A 19,012-nucleotide genomic window follows, 5' to 3' on the forward strand; every position below is an offset into this window, starting at 1 on the left:
AGGAGCAGGAGCAGGAGCAGGAGCAGGAGCAGGAGCAGGAGCAGGAAGTGCAGCAGATTGTTTCTTTTTGCTGTCAGCTGCAGAGAGGACAAGTCTGAACATGCCTTCATCACAGCTGACCTGCAGCTGAGGAGGAGGAGGAGGAGCAGGAGGAAGCTGCGGGTGGTGTCTGTTTACGTTGATACAAATCTGTCCCGACATTCCGGCTCCGTGCCAAAAAATGAAAACCGGACTTCCCCGAAACAACCAAACAGGACTTTTCTTTTCTTTTTTAATGAAACTTTCAGGAAGTGATAACTAGATGAAGATCTACAGCCGAAGGTTAAAAGATGGCCGCCACAGCTAACCAACCTCAGCAAACACAAGATTCCATAAATTCCTTTCCTGCTCGTTTCTTTATCCCGAGAAAACCGATGTTTAGATTACACAACCGAGCCCCTCCCCCCTCGGGCCGATGACCTCATCGTCGCCCGGCGAGCCGGCCGTGACGCGCCTCATCTGCCCGCCGCTCCACCGTGGAAACAAAGCCTGGAGCTTGGCGCTCACACAACCAGTTGACAGTATCCTACCTGCAGGAGACGGCAGTCAGAGCAACTCAGTTTGGAGAATCAGGAAGAAGTTGTCATGAAGCTAACAGAAACTGAGCCCGTTCGTTGTGCCATCTAAACATGGCCGCCCTCCTCTGAACTGAGCTAACGTTAGCCTAATCGTAGATTTCAGCAACTGTTGCTAATTTAAGCTTTTAGCTACCATTTTGCTAGTTTTAGTCTTTAGTTTGGCTACATTAAGCTTTTAGCTACTGTTTTTATAAATGTAGTTTGACGGCTTTCTGCTTTTCTTTAACTAAATGTGGATTTTAGAGACTTTTTAGCTCATTTTAGTTTTTAGCTGCATTCAGCTGTTCCCTTATTTTATCTCTGCTAATTACGTCTTTTAGCTACTTTCTTGTTAGTTTGGTCATTTAGCCACTCTTTGGCTGATTTCAGCTTCAGCTCAGGTAAACAGTTCTGGTTCTTCGTCGGTTCCTACCTGAACATTCTCCCCGCGAGTCACTCGCTGCGTCCGTTCTTCGGCCACTCTCGCCCCTCCGCTCAGAGGCGGGTGAAGGCGGCGGCGGCGGCGAGGGCGGAGCCTGTCGGGGCTCCAGGTGAGGATGAGGAGGAGGCAGCGGAGACAACAGGTTCAGGGCCTGGAAAGGCTCCAGGTGGAGGTGATGGTGGCGGAGGTAAGCGGCGCCGACGCCGGACCCGCTCCTGGGGGTTCTGGCGGCCGTGATGAGCGCGTTGGGCCAGGCGTGGAGGGGGCGGGGCACCTCCATGCGGCAGGTGCTGTGACACGGGAAAGGGCCGTTTCCTCCGACCTCGTTTTCTCCGGCGGTCTCGATGGTCTCTGCCCGAGCCATCTCAGTCGCCTGAAACACGAAGAAGACGAAACATTTATTCCTAAAACTCACCTGACAGCAAATAAACAAACTTTACCTGAAGTTTATTTTACCTGCCGAGTTCAGCTGGTGTTCTGTTTCTCTTTAAATTAATTTTAATTATTAAAAGCTAAGATCTTTAAGTTATTCTTTGCAGTTTGACTCACATTTAGCATAATTTCATTTTATTTTTTTTGCAAATTTAGGTAATTTTTGAATTTTCAGCTCTTTTTGCAGACTCGTATTTTACTGTTTTGAACAGTTTAAACTGTTATCAAACCATCCAAATCATGTTCTGTCCAATTTAAGACTTGTATCCTAAACTGTTAAGGCAGTTCCTCGCAGTTTAAATTATAGGTTTTAGGGTCTGATGCATATCTGCACAGTTTGACCTTTTTTTGGCTCAGCTTAAATCACATTTAAAACAGGTTATGAACTTTATCGCACATCTCTAATCATTTTTTGTACAGTCAAAGTCATATTTTGCACAATTTAAGTTTTTTCTTTCAATATAATTTGTTTTATGCAAATCTTGCCTTTCTATCTGTAGAAAAAGAAGTCCATATCTTCACAATAAATAAAACTCCAGTGTTTATGTAATATATTACATGCAATATGTTCCTGTCTTATTTCATCAAACAATAAAATAAAGTCTCTTTTACCCAAGCAAGATAAAAACCTATTTAATTATTTAAACTGATTAAAAAGCAGGATGTCTGTGCTGTAAAATCAGAAGTTTAAACCTTTTAAATCCACAGATGATCAGTTTTCTCAGCTCCACTTGGATCATGCAGTTCTCAGCTCGGCCGCCAGGGGGCAGCAGAGGCTCCTCCTCCGGAGCACGTGACCCCTCTCGTGTTTGTAAACAAATCCGCGCCTCTCCGAGCACGAGGGGTGCGCGCACGCAAACAAACACGCAGGGGGCGCGTGACAGTCATGTACATTTAAACACTTAGATGTCAGCAAAGCAACAAACTTTAAACTAAACAAAAAAAGCTGATTTTTTAAAATCACCTTTTTCCTCCTAACCTCGTTAATATTTAAAGATAATTCTAACAAACAGAGCGACAAATCGATGTTTTTTTTTGTTTTTTTATATAACCTCTGCTCCGGACTAAACTCCTAAACAGGTAAATTAAATAAAACTACATTGGTATGGATTAAATTGATGGATTTGTCCCCAGACGCGCCTCCTGACTCAGCATGTCTGGACATGTCTGACACAAAGCGGCGACAGAGGAGCAGAAACTGACCGACAAAAAAAGTCATTTCAACCTCTCATCTGGAGCTGTAATTAACGCGGTGTATTCTTAATTAAATTAGAGGAAATGTCAGCTAATTAAAGCAATAAAAAGGGTCATTCAGTCGAAGCGGACAGCAGCTTTTTTTCTCGTCCAGCTGTGATCAGATGATGTAACTTCGCGCCGCGGAATTAAAGAAGTTCTCCGGGGCTGAAAGAAAAATGAATTTATCGGCTTACTTGGTGGATGTGATCCGTGATGAGGCTCTCTGCGCGGCTGAAGCCCACGGTGAAAGGTTGACATCAGACAGGATTAAATGTATCCCCCCAAAACCCTCCAGAAAACCAGCCGAGGGGACGCGAAGGAGGCGCTGCTGGAGCTAAAATCCACTCGGCGGGAAAAGCAAACAGCGTGTCATTCCATTTCCGGTCCTCCGCAGAAGGTTAGCTAATAAAAAAACACATTTCCGTCTCAAATTAACCCATTTATAAGAGAATCCCTGCGATTACAACCGAGCTACAGCCTCTCCGATCTGTTCAGCCCGAGAGAAACTCCGCGGCTTTTTATCGCGATCCCGTTACCGGAAGGAGGTGAAATCAACATCCGGTCTGTCACCTTCAAAATAAAACAAGCCTACTTTAAGAAGAATAGTAAAACACCTGCGGGGAAAGAAGCCGGATTTGAATGATTCCATTCAACATTTTAAATCAAAAAGCATAAAAATACTTCGACACGAAAAAGGAATCTATGCCTGAACGATTAAATCTGAGGAAAATCACTTTTTAAGAACAAAATAACACTAAATCAGTGTAAAATAAAGGCTTAATACACTGAAATAAACTAAATAATCTTTATTAAATAATATAAAAACTTGAGAGCGAAACAGAAAATTTTGTTTTCACTGTAAGCGAAGGCTGAGTGATGATGTTTTAACCAATGTCTGTGTCTGTTAGCAAAATATCTAATGAAACATTGGCTGGATTTGAATGAAACTTGCAGGAAATAATCACTGGATAAATATCTACAGCTGATTAACTTTTGGAGTCAACCCAAATTAAGATGTCCGCCACAGATAAGTGACTTTAGAAGGCACAAAAATGGCGTAACTCAGTCAGTTTTTACAGATATGATGCCAGAGTTTGGCGTGGTAGTAGCTGAGAGTCGTCCACCACGTGTGCTCTGAGCGCGACACCTTCAGGTAACTCAACATGAACTGATCGGAGGTTCTGTCCTGTGAACTCGACTTCCTGTGGCCTTCCTCCTCCTGATTTAACAACAATATTTAAAGTTTTCTGCTCAAACCTGAGTCTGACTTCAAACCGTCCCGCTTCGATTCTCAACAGACGGCTTTTTTATGTCACAGCTGCCCCTCCTGTCCTGTGTTTCTCCTTCATCTTTGAGAGTAAAGTTTGGTAATTTCCTCCTCACACACACACACACACACACACACACACCCCTCCTCTCTTCCTCCTCACACATCTGCAGCAGCTGTGAAGCCAGGATGAGTCGCCTTCAGTAAACGCCTCCTGTTTGTCGCACCTTCACTGCAAAAACAGTAAGTGTTTAAAAAAACTCAATGTTTTGATTTATGTTGGGAAATGTGCAAATTTACAGGGAGTTTGTGTTTCTCTTCAGGCAACCTAAAGCCCCGAAACGCCCGTCAGAAAGTTTCCAGCTCTGTAATCTTTAAATCTTTAAATGAAGATTTAAATCTTTATTGCAACTATAAAAAGACAACAAGCTGAAACCTTTAACTTTCTGTTTCTGCAGCAGGTTCAAACCAGACGTGGGCAGACGCAGCTCGTTCTGTTGTCCAACTGAAGCTGTTTTAAATTAAGATTAAATTAAATTAAATTAAACGCTAACTTCTGTTAAAGATAAACGGAGCGTTTCAGTCACTTCTATGTCAATAAAAACAGCAAACGCATCAACCGGCTACAAAACAGACACCCTAAATGGTCTGAATTTTACTTTTTTAATAAAAATTTGAGGCAATATGTTTGTTTTACCATAAAAGTGTGCATGTTTTATAACATTTCTGTGTTAAAATATTCATATTTTCCATAATTCCTGCACGGTGCACGGGTGTTGTGATGCTGCTTTATTGTTAAATTGATTTATTTGTAGTTTTTGTTTTAAAAAAAAGAGGCACGCTCACTTATCTGTGTCTGAATTGTTGCAATAAAACCACTTTTTTAGCATTTAATGTTAAAATTTAAGAAAACCTGTGGGAAAAATTGATTTGTTTTGTCATTTTTGTCAAGTTTGCTTTAACTTCATGACTTTTTTTTATTTAATTTGTTTTTTTTAGATACTGTAGCAACAATTTACAACAAAAGTCTCTCAGAGCACAAAAAAAACAACCAGATCATAAATCCAGTGTCTTAAATGTCCTCTGACTTTTCTTATTATTGATGAAATTAATCTTGTCTTTATTTTGTGAAGCTTCAGTAAAAATCCTTTAAACTGGAAGTTAAACATCAGGTTATAACCCAGGATTAGTGAGCGCTGTAATCTGTTGGAGTCCATGCACAGCAGAGGGTCATTAAACAAACCTGAGACAGGTCCATCCTGTCAGTTTGTCTTTTTTACATCTAGACGTTGAATCTCTCGGCTGTAAATAATAAAAAGCTGCCTGATGGTTTCTGCTCCCGCAGCCTGAGAATCCTGCATCTCATTAGCATCCCAAGTAAGCTCAGAACCCCCCACCGCCTCGACCTTTGACCCCGGGTCCTTTGTGATCCTGACGCAGCCGTCAGCGGCGGCCCGGCGGAGGGCGGCTCCTTGCAGCTACATGCCCGGGCGAAGATCCTCGGCCAGTTTTCGGCTTCATGTTGACACCAGATCAGATGGGAAATACGAACCCGCTGAACCAGTTTGAGCTCAGAGCGTTCTTCTTCTGTGGTGTTTTACTGAAATGGTTTTAAAAACCTTCTGAAACGTCTCTGTGCTTCTTAGATCAGATTCAAACATTCAGCTGAGTCAGCGTTCTTTGTGCCGTTTCGGCTGTTTCAGGACGTGGCTGCTGGGACTTTTCAAAAAACATTAAACTTTATTTACAAACACAGAAACACACTGAGATCTCCTCGGTTCCTTCGAAAACATTGTTCTCTCAGAAATCTGCTTCAGCTGCTTCAGCCGAGCTAAAAGCTACTTCTAGCTTCTGGCTAGCATTTTGCTACTTTTAGCTACTCTTTTGCTCTTGTAACTTTCAGGTAACCCTTTGCTACGTTAGCATTTTGGTGATTTTATCTTTTAGCTAGTCTTTCCTAGTTTTAGCTGTCCTGTTTCCACTTTTAGCTTTTTGTTAGCCTCTTATTACTTTTAGCTTTTAGCTAGCCTTTGCTCCACTTTTGCTGCTTTTAGCTTTTAGCTAGCATTCTGCGACTTTTAGCTCATGTTCTGTTTCTTTCAGTTTCGGCAGATTTCAGGTTTAAAATCATTCTTGTTGCATTTTTTTAGTTTCTCAAATTGACTTCTGCTGTTTGAAGAACCGGAAACATTTAGTGTTTTTATTGAGGATTTAATTGAACTAACTCAGCTTAAAAGCTCCTATTTAATTTTATTTTTGCTTGATAAAAGTAAAAAGAAAAGAATCCGTTTTGCCTTTAATTTGTCTGTTCAGCGCCTTAAAGCTGACCAATCTTCACGGTTGTCTTTTTCACACGAGGACAGCTGCAGACGTCCCTGTTGAATCGAACGGCGTGCTGCAGGAAAACAAGAGCCTGCAGAAAGGTCAGCATGTTTCAGGTTTCACACCTTCACACCCAGAAGACGTGCCGATGCCAGCCGTGACTGATGCCACCTGCGATGAAGTCATCTGCCAGGTTTCTGGTTCCAAACGGCATCGGGAACCGTGTTTACCGCCCTGCAGAGGGTGAGTCTGCATCCAGGGGGGTAATCGGAGTAATCTGAGTAGTCATGTGACGCACACACACACACACACACTGACAGGTAATCCATACCTGCGTAGCTGTGATCAGCTTCACCTTCTGCCTCATTCCTGCAGTGAAAACAACCGAAGCTTTACTTCAATCCGACAATCTCACACTTCAACCTCTGTTTGAATCTTAATTTATTACATTTTATGGTTATTTGTGAGCACAAACAGCAACAGCAGCAGCTAGCTGTAGCACTTCCTGTGTGGCATGAGGCGCTCGCTGAACAAATATCATTTTTCTGCAGCTATAAACACAAAACAGGATACCGGACAAGCGGAAATAAACTTTTCCTCCAAACTGAGGTTGTTCTTCAGCAGAAAAGTTCACATTAAAGGTGGACAATCATCTAATTACCTGTTAGCAAAACATCTCCTGAACCACTGAACTCTCAGGATGTGCGTCTACAACCGAATAGCTTCTAGAGACAGCTCTTTCTAAGATGGCCGCCTCAACACGTACGCCGAGCGCCAACACATCACAGAGGTTTACATGCTGGCGACAAGCATTTCTTTCCAGATTCACAACGTTTCCGCAGAACCTGATTTTCATGACGCCTAAATCCACAGAGCAGCTAAAAGGTTTTATTTATTCTAACCTTTGTTGTTTGAGAGAAAACCAAACTCCATGCCGTGCGTGACAGGATGCTTCGGCGGCGTGGAGCCAGTGACGGGTCCGAGGAAGCCTGCAGTAACCGAAGAGGCTCAGCAGCTGAAAGCCGAGCTCGCTGAGCTCGCTGAGCTCGTCGTGTTTGGGCTGCTGCTACCATGAATTCATCTTCTTCACGCTCTCCTCCTCCTCCCTGCATCCAGCACCGGGCTCCGCTGGAAAAGATGCAGCTGAGATTTTTGACACGATGAGAACTGAAATATCTGCTCCTGGATCAGTTTACAAATATCTCCTTATATATATATATATATATATATATATATATATATATATATATATATATATATATATATATATATATATATATATATATAATTTTTTTTTTTTTCTTCCTTCCGTTGTTCCTTATTTAGATTATCTATATGTATTAGAAATTCTTACGTTGGCTGTTTAGAGGGCCTTGGAACTGTTAGTTAGAGTTCATACCTTAGTTTAGTTTAGTTATGTTTAGACCTTAGTTAGTAATTGTTATGTCGGCCATATAGAGGGTCTGGTACCATTTAGAAAGCTCGGTATCATTAGTTTAGCATTCTCATGTTTTAGATTATTTATCCAAACTGTACACTTAGTTTAGTTTATCTTGTTTAGCTTTTTGTGTTTCATTGTGTTTAATTACTGCTGTAACTTTGTTCTTGTGTTGTAAAGCCCTTTGAGTCGCCTTGTGCTGAAAAGTGCTTTATAAATAAATGTACCTACATACCTACCTTATTATCAGGCACTGGGGTCAGGATTGGGATCTTCTTGGTTATCCTGTGTTCACTTTATTGTTTCGATTTTTTAAAATTCGATTGTCTTCATGTTTAGTTTTGTCTGTGTTCAGTTTTTGCTCCTTGTGTCTTTTGTGTTCCAGTTTATCACCCGTCTTCCTGCCACGCCCTCCTCACCTGCTCCGAGTTAGTAATCACTCACCTGTGTCCACTTCTCCTGGTTTTCCTCGTGGTTTTCCCACCTTGGTGTTTTGTTGTTTATTCTGTTGCAGCAGCGTCAGCCTTTTGGTTTAGTCTCTTCATTTAAATAAATCCGTTTTTCTTTAAGCTTTCGGTACGAGTCTGTGTATGTTCGTCTGTCTGTTTGCAAAATATCTCTCGATCTACTGGACGGATTTAAAAGAGACTCTCAGAAAGTAATCACTGGATGTACGTCTGCAGCTGACTGACCTTTGGAGTCAGCCCAATTCATTCGCAAACACAGAAATCCGGGGTGTCCAACCCTGGTCCTCAGGGCCACCATCCTGCAAGTTTTACTTGTTCCTCTGCTCCAACACACCTGATCTGAATCAATGGGGGATTAACAGGCTTCTGCAGAACATGAAAAGGTGATTTAACCTCTGAATCAGGTGTGTTGGAGCAGAGAAACAAGGAAAACCTGCAGGATGGTGGCCCTGAGGACCAGGATTGGAGACCCCTGACATAAATGGTTATAATTTAGTAATTCTTCCACACTAAAAGCTGCTGGGTTAACTTGGTAACCAGTTCTGGGTCAGATTTGGACCAAGCCTGGACTGGTTTTATCTAATTTTGAGCCAGGACTGGGTTAAAATGACTAATATTTGAATTAGAGCTATTAAAACGTTGTTTTTATCAGATAATTATAACTTGGTGCTGGTTGGCCCACAGCCAGACTCACCGTTTAGTTGTTAACAAAGCCAACCAGGTTAAACATCTTTCAAGTTACTTATTTTTTTATTTTTTACACCCTGAAGCTGATTTGGACCTGACCTAATCAGTCAGGACCGGTTCAGTCAGCTTCTGGTTTAAAATGGCCGCCTGTAAAGACCGACGCTGCTCGTCTCCGACCCGATGGTCGGTTTATCCGGTTCTCACCTGGATAAACCGACCCGTTTATTGCCTGAATTAAACAAATCATCTCCTGTTGTCGTGATAATTATCAGCTAAAGAGGCACCGCGGCGCCGGGACAGATGGCGAGCTCCTCGCTGCTGCCAGGTGATCTCAGACAGGCGGCAGCTACCTGTTGGCAGGTGAGCGGGCCGGGGGCGGACCGGGCCGGGCCGGGGGCAGCCCCGCCGCCTTATCAGATGGACGTTTGTAAGGTTTGGACAGATAAAGAGAGGTGCAGATAAAAGGAACAGCAGCTCTGCAGGTTTTCACATCCAAATAAAACGGCAACGTTTATCTGATCTGCAGGAAAAACTAAACTTTACTTTGCAAAAGAAGCAGGGAGTCAAATTATCTCAGTCAGGCTGACATTTAGAGCGAAATGACCCCGAATTATCAGCACTGGTGATCTGTGATGGTCTAATAATAAACCTATCTGTCGGTCTAAAAATAAATCTCTACATTTCAGTCGTAGGTTTTGTGTTTTTGTGGTGCATCAGTAAACATCACACACCTGCAGTTTCAAGTATTTTAGGTGATTTCTCTTAAATCAGTCAACTGTAAAACACAGAAGCAAAACAAAAATCTTTGCCTTTTTTTTTGATTATTGGGACATAAATATGCAGTAGAGGAGCAGAATATTGGTCTCGTCTGTTCGTTGTTTTTAGGGATTAAAATAAAACATCTGTTCTGCGTTGGGGATAAATCTGAGGGGCGGATTTGTGAGAGAAAAGAGGTGAAGATAAACCATTACCTCATCCATTCCTGCGCAGGCCGAGCCGAACAGATGGACCTGCTGGCGTATTTCCGAGCGTGAAGCGACCCGATCAAACACAGCGTGGAGGAATGTGCATCTGGAGCACATCGTGTCCGTTCACACACGGCTTCAACACGAGCCGAATTATCGTCACACCTGCAACGAGCCGGAAAAACCTGAGGAGAAACTCAAAATCTGACTCCATTATAGTTAATTACTCAGCCAGGTTGGATGGAGAGCGTCTGTGAACGGCAGCTTTGGATTCTTGCCACAGATTGGCAAGAATCCAATCTCACCTGTCTCAGGTTCTAACCCATCTGACCCGTTCCGTTGTAGATCTTGTTTCTGGTCGTTGTTCTTGAACAGATTATCTTCCAGGATTGTCCTGTATTTAGCTCCGTCCATCTTCCCATCAACTCTGATCGGCTTCCCTGTTCCGGCTGAAGAAAAGCGTCCCCACGGCATGATGCTGCCGCCTCCGTGCTTCACAGTGGGGATGCTGATGTGCAGCGTTTTAGAGCTTTGCCTTTGGTCTCATTCTTTCTGTTTTCCCACAAAGGTCAGATTTGTGGACTCATAGTTGTCCTGTGGACGGATTGTCTCACCTGAGCTGTGGATCTCTGTAGCTCCTCCAGAGTTGAGGCTTCTTGGCTGCTTCTCAGATGAATTCTCTTCTTGTTTCCTGTCGGTTCTGGTCCTGGAGGACCACCATCCTGCAGGTTTTAGACGTTTCTCTGCTGTGACACACCTGGTTTGAGTGACTGAGTGATTAACGGGTTTCTGCAGAACCTGAAGACCTGCTGAAGAGCAGAGAAACATCTAAAACCTGCAGGACCAGGACTGGACACCACTGGTTTGCAGTCGTGATGAACTGTTTCCTTTTTCAGATGAAGGATTGAACAGCGACTCCGTTCTTGAGTTATTGTTTTATAACCTGCTTTGAACTTCTCAACAACTTCATGACTGACCTGTCCGGTGTGTTCCTTGGCCTTCATGATGCTGTTTAATCAGTAATGTTCTGTAACAAACACCTGAGGTCTTCACAGAACAGCTGGATTTATCCTGAGGTTGAATTAGACAATCAGGTGACTTCTGGGTTTCAGTTCGTAAACGGGGCTGAAAACAAACACACGCCTCACTTTCCAGGTTTTTATTTGGGCTACTGTCAAATAAAACCTTAGTAAAATACTTTGAGGTTTGTTGTAACGCCACAAAATGCGGGACAGTTCTGTATCTGGGGCCAAAGGGCCTCTGGCTCTGGACCTGATCGGCCCCTGAAGAGGTCCTGTCACTCGTGGCTTCACAGATGAATAAAAGTCCCAAAGTTCGTCTCTTAAACATTCCTGACAACAGTCCTCGTGCTTGTAGGAAGCGAGGCAGATCAGTAAAATAATCATCTATTAAACTGTTTTTTAAAAGTCTTATAAATATTTTTTGTGTCCCAGTGTTTCTTTGCAGAGGCCAGTGGGAGTTTCCTCCAGCTCAGATGTTTCTCAGAGTCATCAGCTGGAACCTCTGCCCGGTGACAGCGTGCGTGTTTTAAACCCCCCGAGTGTCAGCTGTTTGTATCACCGAGAGAAACCGTCATCACTTTCCTCGCTCCGTGATCCGAGACTCAAGGGTTCTCGTGTTGTCCTCGGGGGAGGCTGTTGTTTGGCTCCGACAACAATGAGCTCATCGCCGGGTCCACCCCCGCCGCCGCCTGTATCCAGGCTCAGGCTGTAAGGGGATCCACGTTTCACAGCGGCGAGCGGATAATTAAACCCTGGTTAATCCAGCGTGCATGTGCGGCCTCTGACCCGTGTCACCGGGTGACTTCAGACTTCCAATTAATAAATCAAGAGCCCGGGAGATTAGAGTTTGTTTTTTAGGATGATCAGTTCGTTAACTGAGACGCTGTCTGGAAATCTAAAGACACAACCTTTCTTTTTTTATTTTTCTGTAAAATATCAGATTATGTCACGTATGTTTTGCTTCATCATGTTACAGAAAATCACGTGATTTGTTTAACGATAAGTCACGAGGTTTAATCTCCTCAGGTCAAATGACTCCATAAAGCAGAGGCTTTTAAACGGGTCAGACCACGCCCCCTTTTTTTTTTTTGGGGGGGGGGGGGGGGTCCTGCCCACCTCCACCTCTATCAGTCTGTTCTTGATTAAAGGTGCTGTCACCGATTCCTCAGTTAAAACAAACTTCCATCAGTGAGGAGCGGACCCTCGCTCCACGCCGCGCAGCATAAGGTTCGTCCGCCTGACACAAAAACAAGTCCAAGTCGCAACAACGTCTAAACATTAGTTTCACTTTTAACTTTTTTATTTCCGAAAAGAAAACCAAACAGGAGCAGCTACCCTACGGTTATATCAGAGATCAGCAGGTAAGACACTGACTACTCATAGGCATTTAACAGAACCCCAGCATTATTGAAACAAAGTCAAGTATTTTACTAAAATAACTCCGATATTTTCAGATATCAGAGTTTATAAAATGCAGAGTTTTAAAAATCTGATCTGACATATTCAGAAACTAATATGTTTGTTTGTCTGTCAGCAAAATATCTGATAAACCAGAGGACAGATTTTAATGAAACTCTCAGAAAGTAATCATTAGACGTTTATCTAAAACTGATTAATTTTTGGAGTCAGCCTGATTCAAGATGTCCGCCACAGCTAATCAAACTTAGCCTATGTGAAAGTAGGTCACTCCAAACGCTAACAGATTTAGTGAAATCTTGCAATATTTGACTAAAAAGAAATCGACCAAAACAGACGTAACTGTTGTCGTTTTTTAAAAGGTAGAAAGATAATCTTAGTTTTAGAGTTTTGCATGAAAGGCGGCGGGTGACATGCATTCCTGTGGTGACATCACACAGAATATTAAACGAGCTCATCCTGGTCGTTGTGGGTCTGCAGTGAAGCACGGGTCACATTAGACTGGATTATGATGAGTGTCGAGTTCCGTTGTGTTTTTATTCGAAGGCGACCTCTTTCTCTCCGTGTGACACGGGACCCGTCTTATCGCTGTCTGCCAGGTCCCCTCACCTGTCTCCGCCCGTCTCCACCAGGTCTCCTCTGTGTTTCTGCTCGTCATATGACGGCACCGAAACTCTGGCTCTGGTTTCAAGATCTTATCAGGCGATCAGCAAATACTGCGCCGCCATTGCTCGGCATTCTGCCCAACAACAGAGTAGCTGAGGCAGGACGGCCCGTTGTCTCCATGTTTATGTGAGATCGTGATCTGGATCAGCACCAAAATTTAATCCATTGTTTTCTGTGACGACCCCAACATTTCCTGAAAGTTTCATCCGAATCTGCTAATTGGTTTTTATGTAATCCTGATAACACGACCTCCTTGGCAGAAACAACAGGGATGTCACCTGTGACCCAGACCCCATGACCCTGAAATCAATTGGCATCACCCTTGACCCATGAGGTCCCCAGCTGTGCAGTTTTCTACCCTACACAGATGCAGAGACGCAGGATCACTCGTGACCTTGACATTTGACTGCTTTAGCACCAAAATGTATTCAGTTGTCGCTTGCGCCATGTTTGGCATTTTTTTATAACTTTTTGATTAATCTTGTGCGCAGAACGGAAACGTAACCTCTTTGGCGGTGGGAACAAATATCTTGATCTAGAGGGATCTGTTAGCGCTCAGAATATGCACTGGGGATCAGTCTTAGCTACTACCACTCTGGGGTTCTTTTGTTCATCGGAACGTTTTTAATGTGTGTGTACGCCTTTAAGAGTTTGGGCGGTTACTTCCGGCATGATCGTCACTCGGTTATCAGGTCTACTGTCCTCTTCCGCCCTCTAGCGGGCGATTTGCGAATTGCACTTTCTCTAAACCTAAAGTAGCTTTTGTTTTCGAATATATTTTTTATATATTTGTTTACCAAACCTCTAAAACTAACGCTGATATAAATTTCCGCCTGTTTTTGTAAACGTCCTCAGCATCAAACTGAAACAAGGAACGGCGCTGTCGCTTTAAATCTCCCGAGTGGGTCTTTATTTGGCAGGAAGTTAGCCGAAGCTAACGGAAGGCTAAATCATGAGGACAGGCTGAGGAGCACAAATTGGCAACGAAGCAACGAGTCCAAAACACAGCTTTCCTACTCGTTTAAAAGGTAACTTAAATACGGGTTACTATTAAAACATGTAAACGTTTATTTTTATGTTTTTACAGCGTTGTGACGGGTCTGGTTTTGTTAGTTTGGTTGGTTTTGTTGGTTCGGCGCTTCGTGTCTTATCGGACAGACATGGCTCAGGCGGCTTGCATTATTTCCCAGCAACCAGCAGTCTAATAAAAACACCTCTTTGGTTTCATTTATCCTAGGAAATAACATGGTTTTATACTCTGTGTGGCTCAGGCATTTTCATCCTGCGTGCTGCTTTAAGGCGCTTACAGAAGCTTTGGAAACGCAACAAGGAAGATTAATCATTTGTGTCATTGTGTTTCTCACACACACACACGTCTGTAAACTCACCTGTAATCAACCGGAACCTTCATGGGTCGTTTCCAAACTCCCAAATCAGTCGCTGCTAAAATCATCACCTAATTTAAGGATTAAACAAACAGTTTGAATAGTAAGTTTTTGACCTTTTTAACACTGAAGTGGTAACACTAGATGAGTAAAGCTGTTTAAAATCAAACGTTTAAAAGAAGGTGATCCTGAACTAAATGGAACGGTGCAGTTTGAAAGCGATTACACCTGTAGTTTTCCAGATATGTTGAAACTAATGAATCAAAACTTACTCAATGTAAACAAAGCAACAAAGCTTGAGTCACGTGATTGGCCTACATTAGGCTGTAGGTAAACAAATATAAACCGTAAGATAAACCTCTTTTTTTAGTAGTTTCAGGTGTTTCTGTAGGTAAACAAACACCTGTGGTAGTTGGCAGCCGGTCATAAGTTTTGGCTACAGATTTATAATTTAAAGGACGCTTTAACCCAATATGAGAACGGACATTTGGTGGGTTTTGTTTTTGTCGATCTTATCCAACAAAATAAAGTTCAAGTTGCCACCAAAAAGGTCAAATTTTATTTAATTTTTAGTTTTAGGTGGCAGGAGTAAGATGTCAGGTCAAATAATGAAGTTCAGCTGAGTGAAAACAACGTAACGTCTCCCTTAAACCAGCTAAATTTGCTTTACAACACCTTCTGTTTTTGTCTTTATTGCAGGAGGATCGAGTGGTCCACATCTGAAGACAAGTCAAAAGCAGCTATGGTACGTAGGAATAAGGAAAAATCAGTCAGGAGTTCAAAACAACAGATTCAGTCTTTCAAAGCATTGTATTTTACTGTTGTAGTCCATCAAACTAGTGATCAAACCCAAAGTTGTCAGTTTTGTTTTAACGTTGTCAGTTTGTCCTCCTCTCCGTTTCAGTCTTCAACAGTGGATCTGAAGACCAAGGAGGAGAAGGACGCAGAGCTGGACAAACGGATCGAAGCCTTGAGGAAGAAGAATGAAGCTCTGGTCAAGAGGTACCAGGTATGGAGAGTTTACACACACATGTGTGTGACGTGCGTCTACCCAGAACACGAGGAGTTAATCGCCGATTTTGTTTCAGAAACTCAAAATTTCACTCACAGAAGAAACTGGTAACCGGGGTTCTGTCTCAGGAAGCACAGACCGCTGAGGTTTTAGGGTCCAAAAACATAAAATAATGAACTTTTCCTCAGAAAGCAACACGTATGAAGTCTAAATCAGATAACTCCTGGCTTGTTCTGATGTCTTTTAGGGACGTGGAAAAAATAAAGACAAACGTTTTCTTTGCTTGATGGTAAAAGTTTGTCCTGTTTTCTTCTGAGCGGATCAACCTGCTGTCAAACTGTTGTTTTGGGTAAACGGTGATGATTGCCGTCCTCCTCCCAACAGGAAATACAAGAAGACAAGAAGAAGGCGGAGCAAGAGGGGATTGCCGTGACAACACCTCGGAAGCCCCGCCCCCACGAGCCGGAGACGGACCAGCAAAAGACGGAGAAGGAGAACTTCACGGTGACGGTGGACCTTTCAAAACCGGCAGGGGTAAACGTACGACCGAACTCCAACACTGGAAAAAAAGAATTATGTTTTCCATTCCGTGCGTTTAGCTTCTGCTGCACAAAGATTTGATTTGGAGGCTTCTGATTGGTCCGTTTACATTATGTTGTAACAGCAGAACCACATCTGTAATCGGTTTACGCAGCTCTTGGTGCTCAGTTTTCTATCCGTTACGTCAGTTTTTATTTAGAGAACCTGCTTCAGATAAACTCGAACCATTTGACCCAAATAATAGGAGAAACGAACATTTCTTGAGTCGTGCATCTCGCCCGCCGCCTTGGATGCCGACGTTTTAACCGAAGGTGTCACGTGATCCGCTGGAGCTCGGAATGACTCTCGACTACCACCACGATGCCAAATCTTAGCCCAGCATCTGTAAAACTGACCGAGTCGCAGCTGGTTCTGTGTTCGCTCGTACAGGCAGCGATTTCTGAGAGCGTCAGTGAAATCTGTCCACTGCTTCTTGAGATATTTTGCTAACATTTTATACAAATGATCAAGCACGCTGATGAAGACTTACATTATTACCTGGGTGATAATGATGGACAAAGAACTGCCCGTCACGGCGAGTTTCCTCCTGACTTATCTGGAAATAATCGTGGCGTTGAAGCGTTCCTCGCTCTGGGAGCAGGAAGGAGCCGGTGAGTTTTCTGCAAGGAGAAGTGGGAGGAGACGGCGTCTCTGTCTTTTTTTTAATTTGCGTCCGTTTCTTTCAGGAGAAGAGGGTTGTGAACGACTGGAAGCCCGGCACGCCACGCGGCCGCAAGACCTCGGAGGAAAACGAGGATCCCAAAGGGCCGAGTGATGACCTCAGCACCCCCAGGAGGACGGGGTCGGGACGGGTGGGGCGAGGAGGTCAGAGAGAAAGAGGAGGAGGGGGTGGCAGAGGAGGAGGAGGAGAAAGAGGAGGAGGAGGAGGAGGTGGGGGCGGCGGCCAAGAGAGGAGAAACCGGGAGCCGAGGACTCCCAGAGAGGGAGAGCCCGGGGAGTCAGGAGGCCCGGGACGCAGAGGAGGAGGAGGAGGAGGAGGAGGAGTACGGAGAGGAAGAGGAGGAGAAGGGACACCAGGTGGAACCGACAGGAAGTCCAAGGTGAGGAAGGACAATCGTGTGTCATCGCTGTAAGTCCGCTGAAGTTAACAGTTTAGTTACAAAGATTAAATTAAATCCCTTTACTGACTGAGATCCGGTCGTTTCCAGATAAAACTTTCAGGAAAACATGAAATAATCCCAACAGAGAAAAGTTCAGTGTTCAGCAGACTGACAACCAGACTGTTTCAGGTGAAAACTGATTAAAGTCTTTGTTTTATTTGACCTACGATGGTTTCCAGATCACTCCGGTTTCCTCCCACAGACCAAAAACATGCATGTTAGGTTAATTGATGACTCTAAAATTGTCCCTAGGTGTGAGTGAGCGTGAATGGTTGTTTGTCTCGTTTGTCTATGTGTCCCTGCGATGGACTTGCGACCTGTCCAGGGTGTCCCCCGCCTCTCGCACAGTGACTGCTGGGGACAGGCACCAGCTCCCCGCGACACGGAATGCAGAAGCGGGTAAAGAAAATGGATGGATGGATGGTTTCCAGATCCTCAGGGAAGTTTCTGCAAACATCCATGTCTGAAGACCAGTCCAGAAATAAATAAATATCCATTTTCTTTACCTGCTTCTCCTCCTGCTGGTGTCTGCCTTCAGCAGTCTCTGAGATGCTGACCTAACCACAGTTTTAAATTAATAACATTTATAGATGTAGCTAAAATGTAAAATGTTCAAAAATAAAATAAAACCTGTAGCTTAACAGTTTGGTCATTGTTTTGTTTTTTTGCTGCTACCTCTGAGCTCTAAATTCAGACTTTTTTTAGTTTCTGTTTGTTGAATATGATGAAACACTTCCTGCAGGAATGTTTGATAAAATGTCTTCTTTTAAGTAATAATCTGTTGCCCCAAAACAGATCAGTAAACACAGGAAGTAATTAAGGTTTTCATGTAACTCACTGACCACCTCTTCTCTTATTTTTGTAAAATGATACACAATCCTTTAGTCAAAAACATCTAATCCTGCTCAGCTGATAATATGCAGATTATTTATGTTTTGTCTCGTAAATTATCAAATTTATTTGTTAATTCTTGTGATTTATTGCAGGTTTTTATCAGACCGAACATTATTCTTCTGTATTTTGTAAAAGAACTGAACTGACAGTAATAATGATGTTTCTGGACAGGAATGGGAGGAAAAGAGGCGACAGAACATTGAGAAGATGAACGAGGAAATGGAGAGGATAGCAGAGTACGAGAGAGGACAGCGGGTATCAGAACCACCGGTCTGAAGCAGTTTTATCCTCATTAAACAGGCCGCGCTTCAGTTATTAATCCGTTTCTACCGTTTGGGTTGTTTTTAGTCGGATGGAGACAGGCCGATCCGTAACTTCCTGGACGATCCGAGACGTTCTGGTCCTTCGCCGGACATAGACCGAAAGGAGGGCAGCAGGAGACACGTTCGAAACTGGGGCGGGTTGGACTTCGACAACGTGAAGACGGGGAACGAGCTGGAGCGGGAGTGGACCGTAAGTTCTGGTTCTTCAGCTCGCGACGTGGGTCAGACGCTCCGTATCTAACGCTGTCGGGTCCTGCAGAGTCGAAGGCCCGGTCCAAAAGGTTCTGTGGACATGACCATGTCGATGACGGGCCGGGAGCGAGCGGAGTACCTGCGCTGGAAGAAGGAGCGTGAGCAGATCGACGAAGAGAGGTTGGCACGCCATCGTAACGCCACGGGCCAGTGGAGGCGGGAGTGGGACGCACAGAAGACAGAGAACATGTGAGCGGATCGGTTTGGGTTCTTTCTTTGTGTCAGTTTAGGCTCTTTGACAGACCCTCAAGGGATTCACGATGTTGCGATCGCAACTATTAACGCAAAATCAAGCAAACGCTGCAAATCGCAACTTTGTCCAAAACACTGCAACTGTCCTGCAACTTGAACCCAATATTTATTGTTTCTAAAGTGATTCGCCACCGTTTCTGTGGTCTAGTCTCTTCTTTGTGGGTTTGTGTAGCGTGGAATACAAAATAACCCCAAATAACTCAGGAAGAAGACACGTGACGTCACTTCCTGTTAACAT

At 43.7% G+C, this 19,012-nt stretch overlaps 2 protein-coding genes and 1 long non-coding RNA gene across 10 annotated transcripts in view; 2 read left to right on the plus strand and 1 right to left on the minus strand.

Annotated features, from left to right (window-relative positions):
• Positions 1–3,249, minus strand: part of LOC108247883 — a 7,547-nt gene extending 4,298 nt beyond the window's left edge. For both annotated transcript variants that reach the window (XR_005232749.1, XM_017436271.3), the window contains exons 1-2: positions 2,901–3,249; positions 1,030–1,411 (exon numbers count right to left, since the gene is read on the minus strand). Coding sequence is in view for 1 of the 2 variants with exons in the window: in XM_017436271.3 (XP_017291760.1) it covers positions 1,030–1,402 (373 nt within the window). In the remaining variant the exon portion in view is untranslated. The remainder of the gene's footprint in view (positions 1–1,029; positions 1,412–2,900) is intronic.
• An 891-nt stretch (positions 3,250–4,140) lies between these two features.
• Positions 4,141–7,421, plus strand: LOC119616856. The gene is made up of 3 exons (XR_005232915.1): positions 4,141–4,216; positions 6,332–6,538; positions 7,243–7,421. It is a non-coding gene; the product is annotated as an uncharacterized LOC119616856 (long non-coding RNA).
• A 6,468-nt stretch (positions 7,422–13,889) lies between these two features.
• The window catches only part of ccdc9 (coiled-coil domain containing 9), a 19,789-nt gene continuing 14,666 nt past the window's right edge, over positions 13,890–19,012 (plus strand). For 3 of the 7 annotated variants that reach the window (XM_037981416.1, XM_037981423.1, XM_037981417.1), the window contains exons 1-8: positions 13,890–13,984; positions 15,041–15,086; positions 15,246–15,350; positions 15,738–15,893; positions 16,619–16,993; positions 18,119–18,217; positions 18,296–18,460; positions 18,530–18,711. In XM_037981416.1, coding sequence (XP_037837344.1) covers positions 15,084–15,086; positions 15,246–15,350; positions 15,738–15,893; positions 16,619–16,993; positions 18,119–18,217; positions 18,296–18,460; positions 18,530–18,711 — 1,085 coding nt within the window. In that variant the 5' untranslated portion in view covers positions 13,890–13,984; positions 15,041–15,083. The remainder of the gene's footprint in view (positions 13,985–15,040; positions 15,087–15,245; positions 15,351–15,737; positions 15,894–16,618; positions 16,994–18,118; positions 18,218–18,295; positions 18,461–18,529; positions 18,712–19,012) is intronic. The other 4 variants (XM_037981420.1, XM_037981421.1, XM_037981418.1 and 1 more) reach the window with 3 other exon arrangements.

Source organism: Kryptolebias marmoratus, linkage group LG2, assembly GCF_001649575.2.
Source record: "Kryptolebias marmoratus isolate JLee-2015 linkage group LG2, ASM164957v2, whole genome shotgun sequence".
In the NCBI taxonomy this organism is placed as follows: domain Eukaryota; kingdom Metazoa; phylum Chordata; class Actinopteri; order Cyprinodontiformes; family Rivulidae; genus Kryptolebias; species Kryptolebias marmoratus.